General features: G+C 38.5%; 2 protein-coding genes across 3 annotated transcripts; one reads left to right on the top strand and one right to left on the bottom strand.

Annotated features, from left to right (window-relative positions):
• The first annotated feature begins 3,927 nt into the window (after positions 1-3,927).
• LOC103699511 (uncharacterized) lies at positions 3,928-5,092 on the top strand. Its single transcript, XM_017841088.5, has 2 exons — positions 3,928-4,369; positions 4,575-5,092. The coding sequence occupies exons 1-2, from the start codon at positions 3,967-3,969 to the stop codon at positions 4,814-4,816; spliced, it is 645 nt and encodes a 214-aa protein (XP_017696577.4). The 5' UTR covers positions 3,928-3,966; the 3' UTR covers positions 4,817-5,092.
• Positions 5,093-7,431: 2,339 nt separating this feature from the next.
• On the bottom strand, positions 7,432-16,655 carry LOC103701315 (Co-chaperone GrpE family protein). Of its 2 annotated transcripts, none has more exons than XR_015977391.2 (4): positions 16,183-16,532; positions 14,379-14,891; positions 8,067-9,477; positions 7,432-7,838 (listed from the first exon to the last, which is right to left on the bottom strand). XR_015977391.2 is itself a non-coding variant. In XM_088720499.2 (4 exons), the coding sequence occupies exons 1-3, from the start codon at positions 16,405-16,407 to the stop codon at positions 9,244-9,246; spliced, it is 972 nt and encodes a 323-aa protein (XP_088576625.2). In that variant the 5' UTR covers positions 16,408-16,655; the 3' UTR covers positions 7,432-8,857; positions 9,209-9,243. The 2 variants fall into 2 exon arrangements, 1 of the variants encoding a protein (XP_088576625.2); XM_088720499.2 differs by having other exon boundaries at positions 7,432-8,857; positions 9,209-9,477; positions 16,183-16,655.
• Positions 16,656-18,327: the final 1,672 nt, after the last annotated feature.

Below are 18,327 nucleotides of genomic sequence, written 5' to 3'. Positions count from 1 at the left end.
AATGAATCAAAGAATTTTATTAAGGTGCAGAATAGATGTCTGGTTATGATACCATGATGACATGTACCAGGTGTTCTAACAGCAACCTCGCACATCTAGTAAGAGAAATTTTCTATCATATGCAAGACAATGAAATTGAGGTTTAGGGAAGCTGCACTGCCACTGGCACTGCAAGGCCGAGTCATAACAGAAGCTGCACTTATGGTGAATTTCGCCTCCACTGAAACTACTGTGATTTCATGAAGCCTGTGACAAATGTTGCTGCGGTATGTGAAATACTGCTCAAATCCAAATTGTTTATGCTTTTATGTGTGTGGGCATGGAATCACATTCCTCCAGCGAGCATTAAGGATTAAAACCCATTCATACTGTTGGGCATGCCAATTAGCAACACAAAAAGCAAGACCATTGGAAGTGCCAACAAAATAAGGAAACTGCTGTCTATAATCCAATATTCATTTCAGAGAGACCCATACATCCCAACGACCAAATTTATCATGTTCAGTTTATGTGAAGGAGACCACCAAAATAATCCAGAATATGATTTAAAACCATGTGTAGATAAAGTACACCCATGATCCTATATTTTCTTTACAGCTTCTATTCTTTGATTCCCTTATCTTCTCTTTTTAATTTTCTTTTGAATTTAAAATACTAGAATAAATTAGGGCTCGTTTGGTTCGCGGGAAGCATTTTCCTTTCTAGGAATATGATTCCTGGAAAACAAATTCCTAGGAAGAGGATGCTTAGGAAAGTACTTTTGGCATGTTTGGTTGACCATGGAAAAGTGACAAATTTCCAAGGTGCTTATGTTTGGTTGGCCATCCACTTTCCTAGGAAAGTTATATATAATTCCTATTATGCCCTTAATAAAAATTAGGTTTTTAATGCCTCTTTAATGCTTCTTTAATGCTGAAGGGACTTTTTGGGAAAAAGTAAAAATGGAGTGATTCCCGCCTCATGGGAAAGTAACTTTCCCATGTTTCTCATGGGAAAGACTTTTCCATGAAATGTGGGAATCACATTCCCATGGGAATACAACTTTCCCTTCTCTCTCCTTTGAAAACTCCAACCAAACAAGAGGCATCTCATTACTTTCCCGTTGACCACACTTTCCCCCCTTCTTTTTCCGCGAACCAAACGAGCCCTTAATCTATGAACTCATGAGCACAGATATACTGCTTATCGAAGGAAATTCAAATTTTGACTCCAGAATTGCTCATTTTACTTTCTGGTAATGCAACTGTTCTTAATCCTTAAAAATCACCACTCTTTTTAAGGAAATTTACAACATAGACGATGAAAGGACAAATACAACACAATCAGCTCTTAGTCGGGGAAGAAAAAAGAGGAGGAACGTAATATGCTGACAATTTGATAATTATGAATAAAAGAAATACAATTCTAATGAGCTACATGGGCCAGTGGATGTGGATGATTATACAGAAATATGATACTGCACTCAGAAGAACTGATATTTGTTTTTGTAATCAATATAATTTTTTCTTGAAAAGGAGGAAAACCCATAAATTTAATGGATAATTCCTTAGCTTTTAGTTCTATAATAAATTAATAGTTTAATTAACACATCCATGGATTTGAAGCGAAGTCTTGGGATCTATTATAGCCATGCACTCGGTGCGCCAAAAGAACCATGTACCGTACCAACACTATGCTAATGTGGACCAGTACGAGATCTGGTACTGAAACGGCGAATCTTGATGATAGTACAGATAATTCAACAAACAGAAAAAAAAATTATAATTGTTTTAGGAAGAACATGTTATGAATATTTATCAGTGGAGTAAGTCGATAGCTACTAACTAGTTGATAAATGGAGGGGGCGGGTGAAGTTGCAAGAAACTGTGTTTTGCCAGTCTGCATAAGAATATGAATTGAATTAATACACACCAAAGCTCTTGACCAGGTATCAAAACCCAATTCAATTTTAGAACCATTTAACCTCAAACAATTTTTTTCAACTAAGGGGTACCTTTTTCATACCTTCGTTCCATACCACCTTCACGAATGATCAGAAACACTAGCATGCACAGCCATGACAGGGAGAAATTAGAAGGTAGGTAAGTCTAAGTGGAGATCAGACGAGTAACTCAAAAAAGAATCGAATCACTTGAGGAGCAACTATACCGCAATTAGAGCCCGGAATCAAACAAATTCAAGAAATGTTACTTCAAAGGAAAGATCGAAATCAAGAAAAAGAGCTCATATACCAAGAAAGAAAGATCAAGCATTGCAGTTATTCCAAGTCCACCACCTCAAAACCCGCCAACTTCATTAAAAAAACGAACGACCAAAAGATTTCAAAGAGAAGGGAAAACGGATTCTTTACTCTTCAGTCGACACCAAAAAGGGATCTTTCCAGCGAAAAACACCGAAGGCGATTCCATATTCCTATTGATGCGATAAATAGAGAGGGAGAGGTTAAGAACAAGACCTTCTCGTCGCAAGGGCGGCAGAGGGCGTCCTCGTCGGCGGCGCAAAGCAAGACCTCGGTGGCCGAAGCTCAGTGTGATCTTTTTTTCAAAAAAATCCTCGGCCATAAGATTCTTGATGGGTCCGGGCATATTGGCCTTCCCATCGTGTCATGCAGGCTTCATCGAGACCTCGGATTAGTGCTGTTACCCAAGATATATGACGACCATTGTGCCCACCTTGGGCTATCAGCATTCTCCCTGATGGCAGCATGATTAAATAATCTTTAACAATCCTTGGAATATATACATATATTTGCAGTCATGCTGATTCTATAATCACTGAAAAAGGTTCTGCCGCATTCGCTCGAGTGTCATCTTTGGGTTTCTCTAACAGCACTCACCAAGCTTCATTTAGGAACTGTTGCTAAGCTAAGTGCCCAACAGTTGTTCTTCAGATTTGTGATGGATTCAGAGGACAGCTGATGCTAATTACATCGACTCTTGCCAATGACCGAGTTGATAAATAAACCAGGGGAGGACAGCTAGAGGTTTCAGGTTTCACTAAGAAAAAGAAGATGGGGCTCTGTGTCTATGACTTCTAAGTGCAAGAAAAAACAGAGAAAAGAAGAAAAAACACTGTTTTCATTGCCACGAAATCAGCTAGGTGTAGGCGTGCAACTTGATGTTATGTTAATGAAAAAGTGTAAGCTGCATCGAAATCTATCCATTATTTGAGTCTTAATAGCATTGCTTGCTTTGTGATATTTAGCTTTGAAATTTTCTACCACAAATCAGGAATCGTCTCGTAAACAATCCATTGCTTTGTGCGGTCATATAATATATATATATATATATATATATATATATATATAGAGAGAGAGAGAGAGAGAGAGAGAGAGAGAGAGAGGGTTATCAATCAACAATGGACTCCCTGCAAGCATGGGGTAGAAAAATATACCAGTTTTCAAATGCTTTTCTAGAAAATCAAACAGCAAAAAAAAAAAGAGTTCCCTTTTGCTGGTTCTTGAGACTCGCCGAATGGGCAGGAGGTTGGCTTTCTTTCTAGCTGCACACATATATCGGAAGGCGAACAGAGCCGTAAACTGGGTCACCTCTTACGTTGCTCGGCATACCAAAGAGTTTTTTGGAACTAGTGCCTCTAAGATTCTTTCTCCTTTCTATCATTTTATTATCTCTGACTTGGCAGGTTGTACCTATGTAAGAGCTATATTGAATGCCGTTTTCACAAAAAAAAATTAGAATCGAAACCAAATACTAACTCTAGTATCAAGCAATCCCTTAGTTTTTTATCAAAAAAGAGAGATGAAGGGGCTCCAACTAAAAATCGAAGCGTATTTACGAGACATGAGATCACGGCATTTCACGCTTTCGCACGATCGCATTCATCGCACGTGGCAGTGCCGGTGAATAGGCCAAGTTGGGATGCTCTCCGGCTTCGAAAGGTGGGCGACTTTAGCTCGAGATACGAACAAGCCTACCAGCCTTTCATCCACGAGCGAAAACTCCAAGCATGGACATGCAAACAAACCTACGTGTCAACCTTGCCTTTCACTACCATCCTTTTCTTTTTACCAACAACTATTCTCTCTCTCTTCCTCCATTGCTCATCTCTTCGAACCTTAGCACCATGAATGGCTATGGAGAAGAACTCCCACGCTGCTATTTCCACCCAAGGCAAATCGTTGTGGGGATATGTTCCCTTTGCTTGAGAGAGAGGCTCCTGTGCTTGGCCGCAAAACAAGGCCATCAGCACCAGGCCAAAGACACCCACAGATCTTTCCGAGTTCTCAAAGGGAAGCTCACCATCTATCTTCCTAGATTCTTTGTTCTGAGCTCAATCCTCCACCGTTTCAGATTCCAACATCAAAGAACGAACGACAGCTTCAATGAAGGCTCGGACGTCGCCAGTCAAGGTACTCATCCAATCTCTGCTTCTATCTGTTTTTTTTTTTGATATTGAAAGAAGTAAAAGAAGTTCTCGCAAAAACCATCTAGATGTTTCTTTTTCTATCGTTTCTTAAATCATATGAAGTATGTAGCATATATATATGAAGCAAATTCAAGATGTTCTGAAATTGACAGTAGTTGAGCTCGGTGCATCCGTTTCTTCTTTACCAGATTCATTCATGACCATCGAGTTCGACAACGAGCAGCATGGACCGCAGGGTCATGAAAGATCGACCATGAAGGCTTCCTTGAAGCTTGTGGACTCCACCAGCAGCAGCCACCAGGCCATGCCATGGCAGCACAAGAATGGAGGAAATGTGGTGGAGTATGAGAAACAACCTGGTGTGCCAAGGTGGCGCAAGCGGATTGGCCGCCTGTTCAAGCTTGCAAGGTGGAAGATGGCGACTCGCTAGGCCGGGCACGTGGAAGGGGAGGATTGAGAGGAGGAAGGGTTGGATAAGGAAAGGAGAGCCATAGGAGGAGGACCACCTCAAAGTAAAGAGAAGGAAGGAAGAAGGTGGAGGCAGAAAAAAAGACACAACAAGCTTCCACCGTGACAAAAATATTTAGTGCTCTTTCTTTCTGTTGCCAACGGTGCATGTAATTAAATGTATGAGGGAATTAAGATGGACTTCATTAGCAAATTAAATATATATATATATGGATCTGTAATTAGAAATTCTAATTTAGATCTTGACAAGGTTCTGGTAGAGATAGCTCGCAGATTTTTGTTGGTAGTGTCGGTCTGGTTGCAAAGTAGCAGGTCTCTAATTTGTAGTGCAAAAGTTACTTGCAGGAACATGTTGAAGCATGTCTACTTTTCCTAAGGAATCAGCTTCTTGTCTGCTTCCAAATGTAGTTTATTTTGTTATACAGAATCCATTCTCCAGAGAAAGTTGTTCCAACTTGGTTTACCATAAATAGAACTAGCTAGGAAGCATCAAAAATTCATTGAGATCGATGATCGTGATGGAGAACACGACTGTTGCTGTGTGCTGCAGCAGAACTAAAATCTGAGGTTACAAATTATCTTTAAGTTTGTTTAATATATACTATGAGGATTCTTTCTTATTGCTTTAAAATTCTCTCTTAGATTACAACATTGTGTTATCCTTGCACTCCTTGATGGTGGTTTGCTGCTGCATGAGATAAATTAGGAATTGGATGCCCTAGCCGATCGATAAGCAGCAGAAAATATACAATATTAGTTTTCCTCAAATAGATATACTAAATTTCTTTTCTGAAAATGACAAACTAAAGGTGTTGTTACAGAGTAGTGATACATTTTTTTTTGGAAATGTTAAAGAGTCTGATGCACCCAAATCGACAAATGATTAGACCGATTCACTAGCTATGTATATATGTATATATATGATAAATTGATTCATATCATTCTCTACGCATTTCTAGCATCTAAATTTAGCATTGGATGATAAATGGTTAATCGAATGCAACAATCTCAAACAGAACATCAAGAAAGAATGGGACATATCACGAGGGAGTTCATCATGTACCAACCGACAGGTTGTCTATTTTGGAAGCACATCCTAACTAGCTATTCTATCAGTGGAACAAGAATAGACCTGATCAGGTTTAATCTTTGTTTTCTTGATAGACTTTCACCATTATTACACTCTTTTTTCCCCTCTCTCTCTCTCTCTCTCTCTCTCTCTCTCTCTTTACGCAATAACATGACAACATGTAACTGTAAGTAGTGTTCCATTTCAATGGCCATATCACATATTTTCAATTTCCAGTTCAATACATTAATCCAACCACATCTCACCATATCAGTGGGTACAGAAAACACTGCATGGACAGCGCATTTAAGCAAGACTCTTAACTGGTACTTCCTTAGCTTTAATCATGCACGATTAATTAAGAGACAAAAACAGAGCATAAGAAATGCCATGCAAATGGTTAGAGACATACAAGCAGCCACGAGAACAAGTTCTCCACCACATGGTCTTGCTCAGGGAGTGGCCCAATCTTCCATCCATGCTTCACCAACAAGAGCTGAGATTTGATGGTAGAAGATGACGAGACAACAAAAGGGTCTGCAAACAGAGAGAGAGAGAGAGGAGATTCTTTGTATACGATCTTAGGTAGGATATCACATCCATCGCCCACTTGGCCGTGGCCCCTTTCGATCCTTACAACAAGTGGTACATTCGTTAAAGCACATGATAAACATACGGCCGCCATCACATTTGTATGCATGCGTTGGGGAGTGGTCCAAAGTCATTGTGCCCCCTTCCCCACCTTCACAAGCTTATGGTGTGTGGCATTCATCATCATCAAGACTGTAGGAATTAGTTCTTCAGATATGTTTTGCCTCAACAACAACTGTTCTTCATGGCTTGAAGATTTCAGTAACGACGATGACAGCAGCGAGCATGCATGGCCAAAGCCGCCTTCTTTGAGTCTTATTTGTGTCCATATCTCTAGAGATCAAATAGCTGGTTATTTGGGTAAATTGCTGAACAGAATGCTTTAAAAAAATATTATGGGAGAATTCTGTATGAACTGGTTTTATTAGAAGTATTTTTGCGCATGATGGGGTGAGAGTGGGGACTACTTCCATTAAATTCGGAAGAGTAGCAAGTCTAGTTGAGATTAGTAAGACAGGATGTTTGCACAACTAGTTGGCTGGATAACCTTTTGGTTTGAGGTTGTCCTATTACCTTTTGGCTTGACCATGATAAGATCTTTGAGAACTTGAAAATTATTGCTGTATATAAAGAACTTTTGAAGTTAAAACTTGCCATGAAGATTGAAGACAGTACATCCAGCCATATTGGTCATAAGGTGATTATTTGCTTGCCATGGTACTTGATGGTCTTTCTGAGCGACAGAAGAGCAGATATATTCGTAGCGAAAGAAAAAAAAAAAGACAGAAGAACAAATATACAAGCATATAAACCCATTTTCCTTTGTTTCCTCCAATCATGCAGTGCATAAAGCAAAATATAGTTCAAGGCAGGGCTAAAAAAAGAACTTGGGATGGCACAGTAAGTGACTGTTATGCTGGAGGAATTGGTTCTTTTTTTTTTTTTTTATCACGCAATAATGGAGCTAAGTTATCCAAGTACAACAAGACTGGATCTATTCTCCCACCTTCAAACAATTTGGTCAAACATTTCTACATCACAATACTTGTCGCTTTTCGAGAGCAATTGATTGCCCATTGCACCAGGCCATGATTAAGAAACTGGAAGGAGGTTCACATGCTCCTATTTTCAGGATACCATGCCATTCAATTCATATGACCCTTAGCACATTCATCTCCAATAATGCCCCGCCGAACCCTCTCCACCATATGTTTGTTGGCCTGTTTCTTGACCCAACCACCTGGTGTTACTGCCACTCCAATCTTCATCTGCCCCTGCTTTAAATTTTTCCATGGATGAACTCTCCAGTTTCCAGAGCAGCACCCTGGCATATAGAAGGTCCATATTGAGACCATCCCCAGAATTATGTGCGCATGCAGCACCATGAATTAATCCACATGAATGTGTCATTTATCATCCTCTGCTAAGTAAGCATTCCCTGAGTGTCTGCTAATTAACCCCTCTCCTTCATGTGGTTGTTTTTTTTCCATACAATCATTCATCTCACACCCATTGTAATAATCTAAAAGACCAAAGTTCAGATGTTGCTTACCCTTCATATGATGTCCATCGTCTTCACAAGGAGCCTAGACAGCAAGAGCAATAACCGCAACAACCTAGGTCGCGTTCGGTTATCGAACTATTTACGCCCAAGGATTGCAGCATTTTGTTATCAGAAATGGAGACTACCCTCTGCTTAAGTTTAGATTCATGGCTTTCCAAAAGTGAGTAGCTTGCCATGCTCATGATCAAGATCGATACTTAAATTGTCGAGCTTGAGCCGATCAGAACTGGCAGAGTCATCACCCTCTCCCCTGATGGTCTGATCTTTCTCTCAATAGTGCCATTGCCTGTAATGTGGGTACACATGCTATGCACCAATTTCTACTTGGAGAGCAATCTCCATGTCCAATACAGCAATTTATGCACTCAGGTCAGACACTGCAGTTGCAGAAAGACAACAAAGCAGAAGCTTTCAAAAGATAAAGTGATAATACTCTTCCTTCGGCGACTACTTAAATGAAACAGAGCACTTGCAAGTACAGAGTAACACATTTTTGACTCCCTTCGGTGCCAATATTTGGAAGTGGTGGTGCCTTGAAAAACTAGACAAAAAAAGTTACTGGAGTAACATTTAAATCCAACAAGCAAAATTATTTTCATAAAGTTATCTGAATAATCTGGACCAGAACAAATCTAGGAAGCTACTTCTTTGCTGTGGCGAGTGGATTGTCAAAGTAGCTTTTGGAGGGTGTTTTCCCTGAAAAAAAGAGTTGTTGCCTGCATCGGTTATCTCCAAGGAACCCCAGTCCGAAAAAAACTCTCGGAACTTCAGACTTCTTCCTGGCAGATAACAAAAAAGATGCTAAAATTTCAAAACAAACATGGCCTGCCTGATTCTAGTATCCAACACATCCACAAAGTAAGTTTTGCAACGACATGAAGCTCTATGTGGGCTTATATTTCATAGCTAAAAGTGAATTTAGAATCCAATGATTCCAATCTAAGCACCAAAAGGGAAATTGATTCTCATTTCTCGTTTCAGAGATCTGTAGAAAATATTTTGGTATGGTAATTGGACAAAACTTTCGAGCAGGACTGATTTGGGTAGAAAAATAACAGTCCAAAGCCAATTTGCAGCCCAGCAATGCTTTGATTCTGAAATCAAAAACCTCACTCAAGATTATATGATACCTAAAATGGAGTTAGAATTTAAACCCATTATTGAACTAGCTGTTGCTGGATGTAGGAGTAGAATCTTCAGCAGGTTCAGCAGCCTCTTCCAGTTGCTCAATGGAATCTTCAGTATCTGAAGCTGTTTTCGCAACACCAGAGCCTGTGGAAACTTTGACCTGGGCTGGCCTTAGAAGCCGATCTCCTAAGAAAAACCCACGACGAATTTCTTGTGAAACAATGCCTGCCTTGAACAGTGGAGACTCTTCTCGGGCAACAGCCTCATGAATCTACATACCAAAAGAAATATAGGAATGTTATGAAACTGAAGTTTGATCATGTGAAAGTGATAATTCATACCATGCCTTTACAAACATGATATGAAGCTTACTGGAATAATTCGTCGTATCAGCCCGAACTGGACAGTACGGGCCATACTGTGCTATACCGATTCGGTTCCAGTATCCAGTACGGATGACGTACTAACACGCGATACACCAAAAATATCCCATACCATACCATACCGATACAGTGCTAGTGTAGCACTAGTACAAAGTCCGGTACTGAGATGATGAACCTTGCTTACTAGGAAGACACGATAAAATGCAAATAGAGGCAATATAGAAGTAACTAATAGAAGCCCGTAGAGCTAAGCACCCAATATTATAGCAAATTGGTGATTATAACTTCAATCCAGTATAACGGCCCATTACATCTTAATTACTTCGTAAAATTATATCTTTTCTTAACATAAGTTTCTTAAATCCTTCTTGTGACATTTATGCTACGTTGCAAAAGATCTTAGGGTAAACAAGCATAAGTGGGACCTCATAAGGCCCCACAAACAATTTCCAATGCTCGATTACAACAGCGGATCCACATTATTTTCTGTTATTAAAATGAACTCTGTTTAATAAATCATAGTTAAAGCTTATATATAGAGATATAAAGAATTATCTACTGTGTAAAGGTGACTTGGTGTCACATTTCTTGCTGTGGGCTAGACCCCACTTAAAGTATTTGATTTGTGCAGGACCTCGCCAAGTTCGGTTCAACTTCACTTTGTATAAAATAAATACTAATGCGCCCTGAAGAATATAGATTCTAGCTTTTTTGCCTTGGCAAGTTTGCCCATAAGACATATATGCCATGTGATCACCTGGCTTGAGTCCATTGGGCATGGTCTTTGAAGGAGCATCGACTCATCTTTATATGGCAACATGCGGCACAAAATTAAGTATGATGACCTTTTGAATAGATGACCCTATCCAATTGTACCAATTTAACATGTAAATTGACCTGTAAGTCTTGTGTGACAATCTAAATATGAATGAAGTATTTAGTGGGAAATTGTCGGATGATATAAAGTACCATGATAAAGCAAGGTTGACACATCACAAACACATTTGACTTAATCCCATCAAGCCAATTAATATATGCAAATTCAGTCAAACCAGCCTAATATGACACCATGAATAGTATGAAGTATCTAGTATTGGGAACGGTGTCCTAACTACATGATAAAATTAAGATATCCCAAGTAAGAGACAACTCGAATTGGGAAGAAAAGAAGTAGAAAACTCCTAACAATGGCCGAGCATGTATAGAATGACTGTTGGGAAGCCAAGCTTGAGAAGAAAGAAAACTAGCTATACTATTCCTCTTCCACAAGTAAAGCACATCTATATAGTTCAGTTACAGACTAATCCTACACACTCAACTAGTTCTAAAACTCCCAAAAGACAAACTAGACTAGCGCTTGGACTATAATAAAGACAAACTTTGACTATGCAGCCACGAATAAAATGTTAGATAACAAAGCCTAACAACTACTCCTATCATATTTCAGATTGGATATGGACACCTTTTCTCCAAACAATGTATTCGAAGCCTTTGGATGGACCTGGACTCCCATGCATCAAGAATTTGTTCTCATCATGCAACTTGCGGTGCAGGTATGCCAATGACTACCTTGAAAGAATGAATTACATAGTATGAACCAAGTGAGCTGAGCAAACTACATGATAAGTTGGATTTAAATAGGACTAAATAATTAATGTTTAATTTGAAGGTTGGCATGCATGGTATATGGAAGATATGGAGATTGGCTTAAATGTTTCTTGGAAGCATTAGAAAGCAGGTGCATGCACACGAAGATAATTCTGGGGTGGAGTAGCACTCTAAGATCCTAGTTGTAATGACAACACCTTTTTGGGTGCTGGAAGCCATGGAAGAAGCCACACTTCTCTCCATGACTTGGTATCTTCTCATTGAGAGGAGAATAGTTAAGCCCTTCTATTAGGTAAACATTTGGATTCCTATGCCCATGAGATAGACATCTCCCCAGTAGTTCTCACATGACTTTGCAATTATCAGCTTGGCAACTACATAGCAAGTGTCTGATATACACATATTTAGACCTACTTGGAGGCACATATACCGAAAACATAATAAGCTTGCATGTGCGAAAGATCATGTACCAAAATCACATGCTATGCATGTGACCTTGACCACCTAGAGAACTAATTCACATATTCTCATAACTGAACCAATACCAAGTGAAAGCATTCCTAAATCATTCTCATGTGGGACAAGCAAGTTGCAGCCATGACATTATAAAATTAAATCGTAGATCCAACCTAGTCTGAGCTGTACTCATATTGGGGCCTCATATTGGGGCCGAGTACAACTCATGCTAAGCATGAGTCATGGGTGTGAAGCACTTAATGCATCAGCTTGTATGGCTTCTTGGTCCTACATATTGCCGTCAAAATAAAAGTTGGCCTAGGTCAAGCGACAATCTGCATCATCAGGTTCAAGTACCAATCAACCCACCTTGATCAAGCACACAAACAAGACAAAACCATGGTGTCCTCTTGCATGCAAGGTGTCTGCCATAGCACTTCTTTCATCCCTTTTCCAACAAACAGAGCAAGCATGATTTTCATCCATGTGAAGCAAAAGAATGACTGAACCAGTGGGGAAAATTTCGACAAATTTGACAATGAGATGCATCTAGCAAACATTTCTATAACCAAATCAACACCCTGTACGACTTCAGAGACACATGCATATATTTGAATTTTCTTCAAAGTTTATATGTGAAACAGAGAGCTCTGACACTCATAATGCAATGTCCAAAAATGATGGATGTTTAGACCCAAGATGTGCTACGTACTCACATAGCTAGTCATACTTATAAAACCTAAAGTGAAATAGAAATTCTCATTATATCATACCATTTATGATTTTTCTGCTTGGAGGCTCCATAATGAATAATAATTCATAACCTTCCTAGAGAGAATAACTAGGCTTAGGATCACTTGATTCATTTTCCATAAAATAAACCCTGCTTACTTGTAATAGGATTTAGAATACTATCTGATTCAAGTTGACCAAAACAAATAATATACTTTCTAATTTCTGTAGATTCAAAGAATTACCTCAGAACAAGCTTAACGGTTCTTTATTCTGTTAGCAGTTAACCATGAAAGGAAGCCGCCCCCCTGCTCCAACCCACAAAAAAAGGAAAAAAATAACTGGCCTAGACAAGTGTTGCGCTTTCATATTATGCATCTAGATAACCACTGGTTTTTTTATGCACCAACACAACAAATTTCATTCCATTGGCAAAAGGACAGTGGAGGACATCTTTTTCCAGGAAGCTCCACAATATATGAAAAGAATGTTAAAGAATCTTACAACTTCCTATCAACCTAATGTCAAAAACTATGCACAGTTTTCTGCATGACAAAATTTCTGGTTGGAATAATAGGACACTAAATGAAAATGTTCCAATCATTTAACAAAAGGAAAATTGGAATTGATGGGAAAAAAGAGTATTGCCTATGGTTTGAGTTACCAACTTTGCAAATGCTTGAACAAAACCACATATAGGATATCCTTTATGCATAGGAAAGCTGAAAGTCATAATTATATTGAATAATATCAACTATAAAAATAATAAATATTATGCACAACTGGAAATAACCTTCAAGTTCTCAAAGTTACTTTAATCTGATAAAAATCAACTAACACTAACTGGTCAAGCTGATGCTAGAAAATTTTTACAGGGTCTTTAATAAAAGGAGAGTTTATCTACTTTTGCCAGAAGCCATTTGGAAGAGTGTCATTCGGGACAAGATATACTATTTACTTGGTTAGCCATCAATAAAACACTTCACTCCGGAAAATCTAAGGAAATTGGTCGTCTCCAAGTTCCCATGCCTTTGTTCTCTAGAGTAGGAAACTACCAACCATCTCCTCTTCGGCCGTAGATATATGCTTGGAGACATTTTAAACACAAGCTGAAGTTTAGAAATCTGCCTAACTCTCAGATTTCTCTGGACAACATGGAGGTGAGATACTAGACCCAAGTAGAAAAAAGGATGGGATATTTTTTGTGGTTATTCCTTGCTGGAGCAATTGGTTAAAGAAGCAGCATGGACTTTCAAAAATTCCAGCAAGCCCAGTTTGCAGACTCCAGAAAGCATCAAATTCCTTGTCAAAAACTGGTCTGGAACTACACCAGAAAGAAACAAAAAAAGAGCTTTCTCATGTTTTCAAAACCCTTACGCTGATGTAGTTTTATTTTGCTTCCTTTTTTTTTTGTCCCCCTCTGTCTAGAGCTCTAGGAACACCATGTACCATGTTTTCCTTTCCATTATTTTAATGAAAAGCTAATTTGGCTTTGCCCAAAACTTTCTCTCAAAAGCTAGTCTGGTGGATGCAGTTTTCCAAATCTATGCTGGCAAAACATAATCAAAAAGGCAATCACATAGTTCTGTTTAAGATATTAGTTAAAATACATTCAAAACGTATTATAGTTGAACTTAAAGTTCCACTCAAGGTTGGGGAGGACTTCAACAATATATCTACATATGAAATAAGGAAGATTAAAAGGGAAAAAAGAATCTTGCAATTATATTGGTAAAATTGCTCAACTCACTAATGAACCTATGCACATGACTATGATAATATAAAATAATTTTATGCAACAAGACAAGCCCATGGTTCTGTAGTATAATTTTCTTTGCTTGATATGCAATTAAGAAAAACTGCTAAATAACCAAAGAAATCAGTAAGTTATATCCATTGATAACTCAACAAACAGAAACTACAGCCAATGACTCAGGGAAACACGGGAAGCATATGACTGGAGAAATAGAATGGTCTGTAATATTCCACTTACTGCAGGATCAAATGGCTTGCCAATTGTCTCTACTACAGATACACGAAAGCTTCTCATGATCTCCACGAACTGCTTGTATATACCCTGATAACTTGCATCAATCTTCTTCTCCTTATCTGTTTCTGGTTTCATCTTCTGCTTGGCTTGCTCAAAACTGTCAACCATGGGCAACAAGCTCTGAAATACTTCCTCTTGAATATCTGATGTAAAATTAAGACAGTCCTTCTCAAATTTCTTTCTAAAATTGTCAAAATCAGCTTTCAAGCGGAGAAGTCTATCCCTCCCAGAAGCTATTTCTGCTGTTATTTCTGTACATTTCGCAGATAAATCATTCTTCTTGTTCTCAGCAGCACAAAGTGCCACCTCCATTTCACAAACACTCTTTTCATCTCCATCTATGATAGCCTTCTTGTAAGCTTGAATTAGCATCTTCATAGCAGGTATATCCTTTTTATCTTCCTTGTCTTCTGATTTATTCTCCGGGGTCTGGTTCTCCTCATCCCCATTTATTGCCTGAAGAAAAATGAACAGTATCAATATGCCATGTTTGCTGGATAATTAAGGATTAGCACTTAATAGAAAAGGCTATCATTGCTGTTTGAATGGATTCATAACACTATCCTTACAATTCTGCAAGAAAGTATAGCTTCATGCCATCGAAGAATTCGTGATCTTTCAATATCTAGTTTGCACTAGTAGGAATATTCTAAAATAACAAAATAGATGATGTCTTCTACATCAATAATAAAAATCTGTTGATAAATTATCCCCTTAAATTGATCAAGGAATATCATTTTATTTTTGGTAAGTGGATCACTTACTCATTCCCGAAATGTCATATTAAGCACAAGTTATTCAATGATTTGTGAGTTTCACAACATATTAACCACTTGTGATAGCGAGTAGCAGAAGTGCACAATAATGGCAATAAAAGTACTTTTTTGAACAATGACATATCATTTTTTCTTTTCGCTTCTGGTGTTGTTACTGCAGCTATTCTTTCTTGTCATTGCCTCTCAATTTTAGCTTTCATACGCAATATTACACACGATGATCCTTCTTTTCATTTTACTCATTCATCAACGTTTTCAAACTCATTTTACTCATTAGTGGATGCCAAACTTGTCATCATGAGCGAACCCACCGATACATGCATGCATTTGTAACTGTGTGTACTACTAGCCTGAACCATTGAGAACCTGGGCTTTCACAGCATGCTTTGTTATAAGGTCAGGGAACAAAGATGTTAAAATATATAGAGAGCAGTATCTCCTTTCTGCAGAATTGCTGCAGTTAAGCACAGAAATCTTACAGAATTGGCCACTATAATATGTCTCCAGGGCCCCTTTTCCTTTTTCCTCTTTCCCCTCATCGCAAACTCTCTCCATCACTAATAGCTAGAAAATTTGGAATCACCCTCCCTCCTAGTCTCCCTTCCCCAAAAGAAACCTACATATCTTCACAGTTCTTCTGAATAAAGAGTTTTTTCTCTTTTTTTTGCATACACGAAGCTAGATATTATTTGTAGCACGTGCGTAAATAACATAATCAAGGCTACCTTGAGCATATATATCAAAATGATTGAAACGATCACCTTTAGCTCTCGATTCTTATGTTTTCAAGAATTATTCCACGTATAAGGTAAAAATAACCCAAAAACAAGAATCTTAGAACATGCATGAAGAAAAGAGATTGGGGATACGGCTAAAAGGAAGAACAGCCACACGCATTATTCCACAAAACATTATATAGAACCGGAATAGTTGGATGGGAATCAAAGAGCAAAGAAGAGGAAAATACGCACTTTTGGATCTGTTTCCGCGACCTTTTGAGCTGCCCTGAAGGATCTCCGGGGAAGTTGGGAAGCGAAGAGGGCTGTGGGCGCTGAAGTGGATCTTCCGCTAGGGTTTTGGGTGGAGGGGAGAGCAAGGGTTAGGGTTTTGACGGGTTTGGGCGGGGTGGGCGAGAAGAGAGGGCGAGGGGCGAAGGAGAGGGGGTGGGTGGAGAAGGCGGCGGCCATTGACGGCATTTACCGACCAAGCAGCTTCCGATCTCTCTCTCTCTCTCTCTCTCTCGCGGGGGAAGGCCGCGGATAGCTTATCCTAAAATTCCGGATTTGCCATCGGCTCGTATTCTATCTGCGCCTTATTGGTTGCTTCTGACCGTCTGATCGGCGTGGTCTACTACGGATCTGATCTGGGGGTCCATCAGAGATTCGAAATGCCGTTCCACCCGTTCTCGCGAACCAGCTAAAATGGTTCTCGTTTTCTTTCTCACACGCTCGAGCACACAGACAGATATATATATATATATATATATATATATATATATATATATATATATATATATATATATATATATATATATATATATAGTGTGTGTGTGTGTATTACTTTGGTTTTAATGATCGGACCGAATATAAACAGTTTCAATAAAATTTTATTTTTGAAAAAAAAAGAAATAACAGATCTATACACACACACACACACACACATATATATATATATATATATATATATATATATATATATATATATATATATATATATATATATATATATAAATAACAGGGAAAGCTTAGGGAGTGGATAATCCTAGTTTACAATCCGACAAGACAAACACCAAAAGCATCAGCAAAATTGATGATACATTATTTCATTATTTTTTTTAATAGAAGCAGATTGGACATGTTATATAATGCAACTCGTCGATGGCCAGCTCAAGTGCATAGAATAAAGAGAAATGCAGTAGGAGTTTAAATTATATTCGTAGAGGTAGGTTAGAGGATCTTGGTTTATGGGTTGTGATAGATGTTAGAATCTATTAATTGATTGATTATGCCAAACTTATTCGGCCTTATTAAACTTTATCCTTATTAAACTTAGTCGGTCTTAGCCTCCTAGTCTATATAAAAACTGCTCCTAACTTCTGTATATTGTAAAAGACTGGCAGAAATACAATTTTCTTTCTCTTTTTCTCTTATTTTTCTCTTCTTCCCCAAATATTTCAACAGAATATTTCCCTCCACCTTGTGCTCATGAAAACGAGCAGCGATCATAACGGTGGAACACAGAAATGCAATTACTCATACAATGGTACATTCAAGTGGATGAATCCTGAGATTGTGTGTGTATGTGTGGGAGAAGCCCCAGAATGGTTACTCAATCTTATGCTGTCCATAGGAAATCCCAGGAGAAATAGGTTTGACACAACTATTAGCAGGTGTACTTTTTCTTCCAGGCTGCCAAACCAGGAAACATTCGTAAGTCCTTCTTACCATTTCAAGAAGACCACAAACTCCTTCCCATGTAAGAATTGAACAGGCATAGCGTATCTCTAATGATGTTCCAACTTCCAACCAAAGAGATCAAAGCCCACCCATCATTTATGGAGAATTCAATTAAAAAATAAAAATTTCGGCACAAACACAGACACACGCTCAGAGAGAGAACAAGAGAGTTCATTACATCAGAATATTTATAATTCAAATTATACATGAAAAACCAGCATAATGAAGAACCCACCAAGATCTTAGTGAACTACAAAGTACCCAAAATTATTACATAATTGGGATGAACCTTTTCAGTATATATCTGCAAGCAAAATGAACATAGCAAGAACTATGACATCGCTCCTTCCATTCTGGGTGATGGAGGGGGATCACCCCCACCCTATTCGAGCCTTTTTTTTCCTTGCTTTTTTAGGAGGGAGAGAGAGAGAGAGAGAGAGAGAGAGAGAGAGAAAGCAGCAATAAGTAGGATTTTCTTTGTTCCCCCCTTTCCCAAAAGGAAGAACATGAAATTCTTATTCTTTCCATAGGAATCAGGATATTGGATCCAGCCATAAGAAGAATGATTGATATTCTTATCAGCCATCACAGAACCATGTAATACCCTCAGAACAAAATAAACAATAGTTCAACACATTAGCATTTTTCACCATATGTGAG

Source organism: Phoenix dactylifera, chromosome 4 (genome assembly GCF_051530095.1).
Source record: "Phoenix dactylifera cultivar Ajwa chromosome 4, Ajwa_hap1_PhDact_Kaust_v1.1, whole genome shotgun sequence".
Taxonomy (NCBI): Eukaryota; Viridiplantae; Streptophyta; class Magnoliopsida; order Arecales; family Arecaceae; genus Phoenix; species Phoenix dactylifera.
Note: the sequence above shows the minus strand (reverse complement) of the source record. Positions and strands in the feature narration are given on the sequence as shown.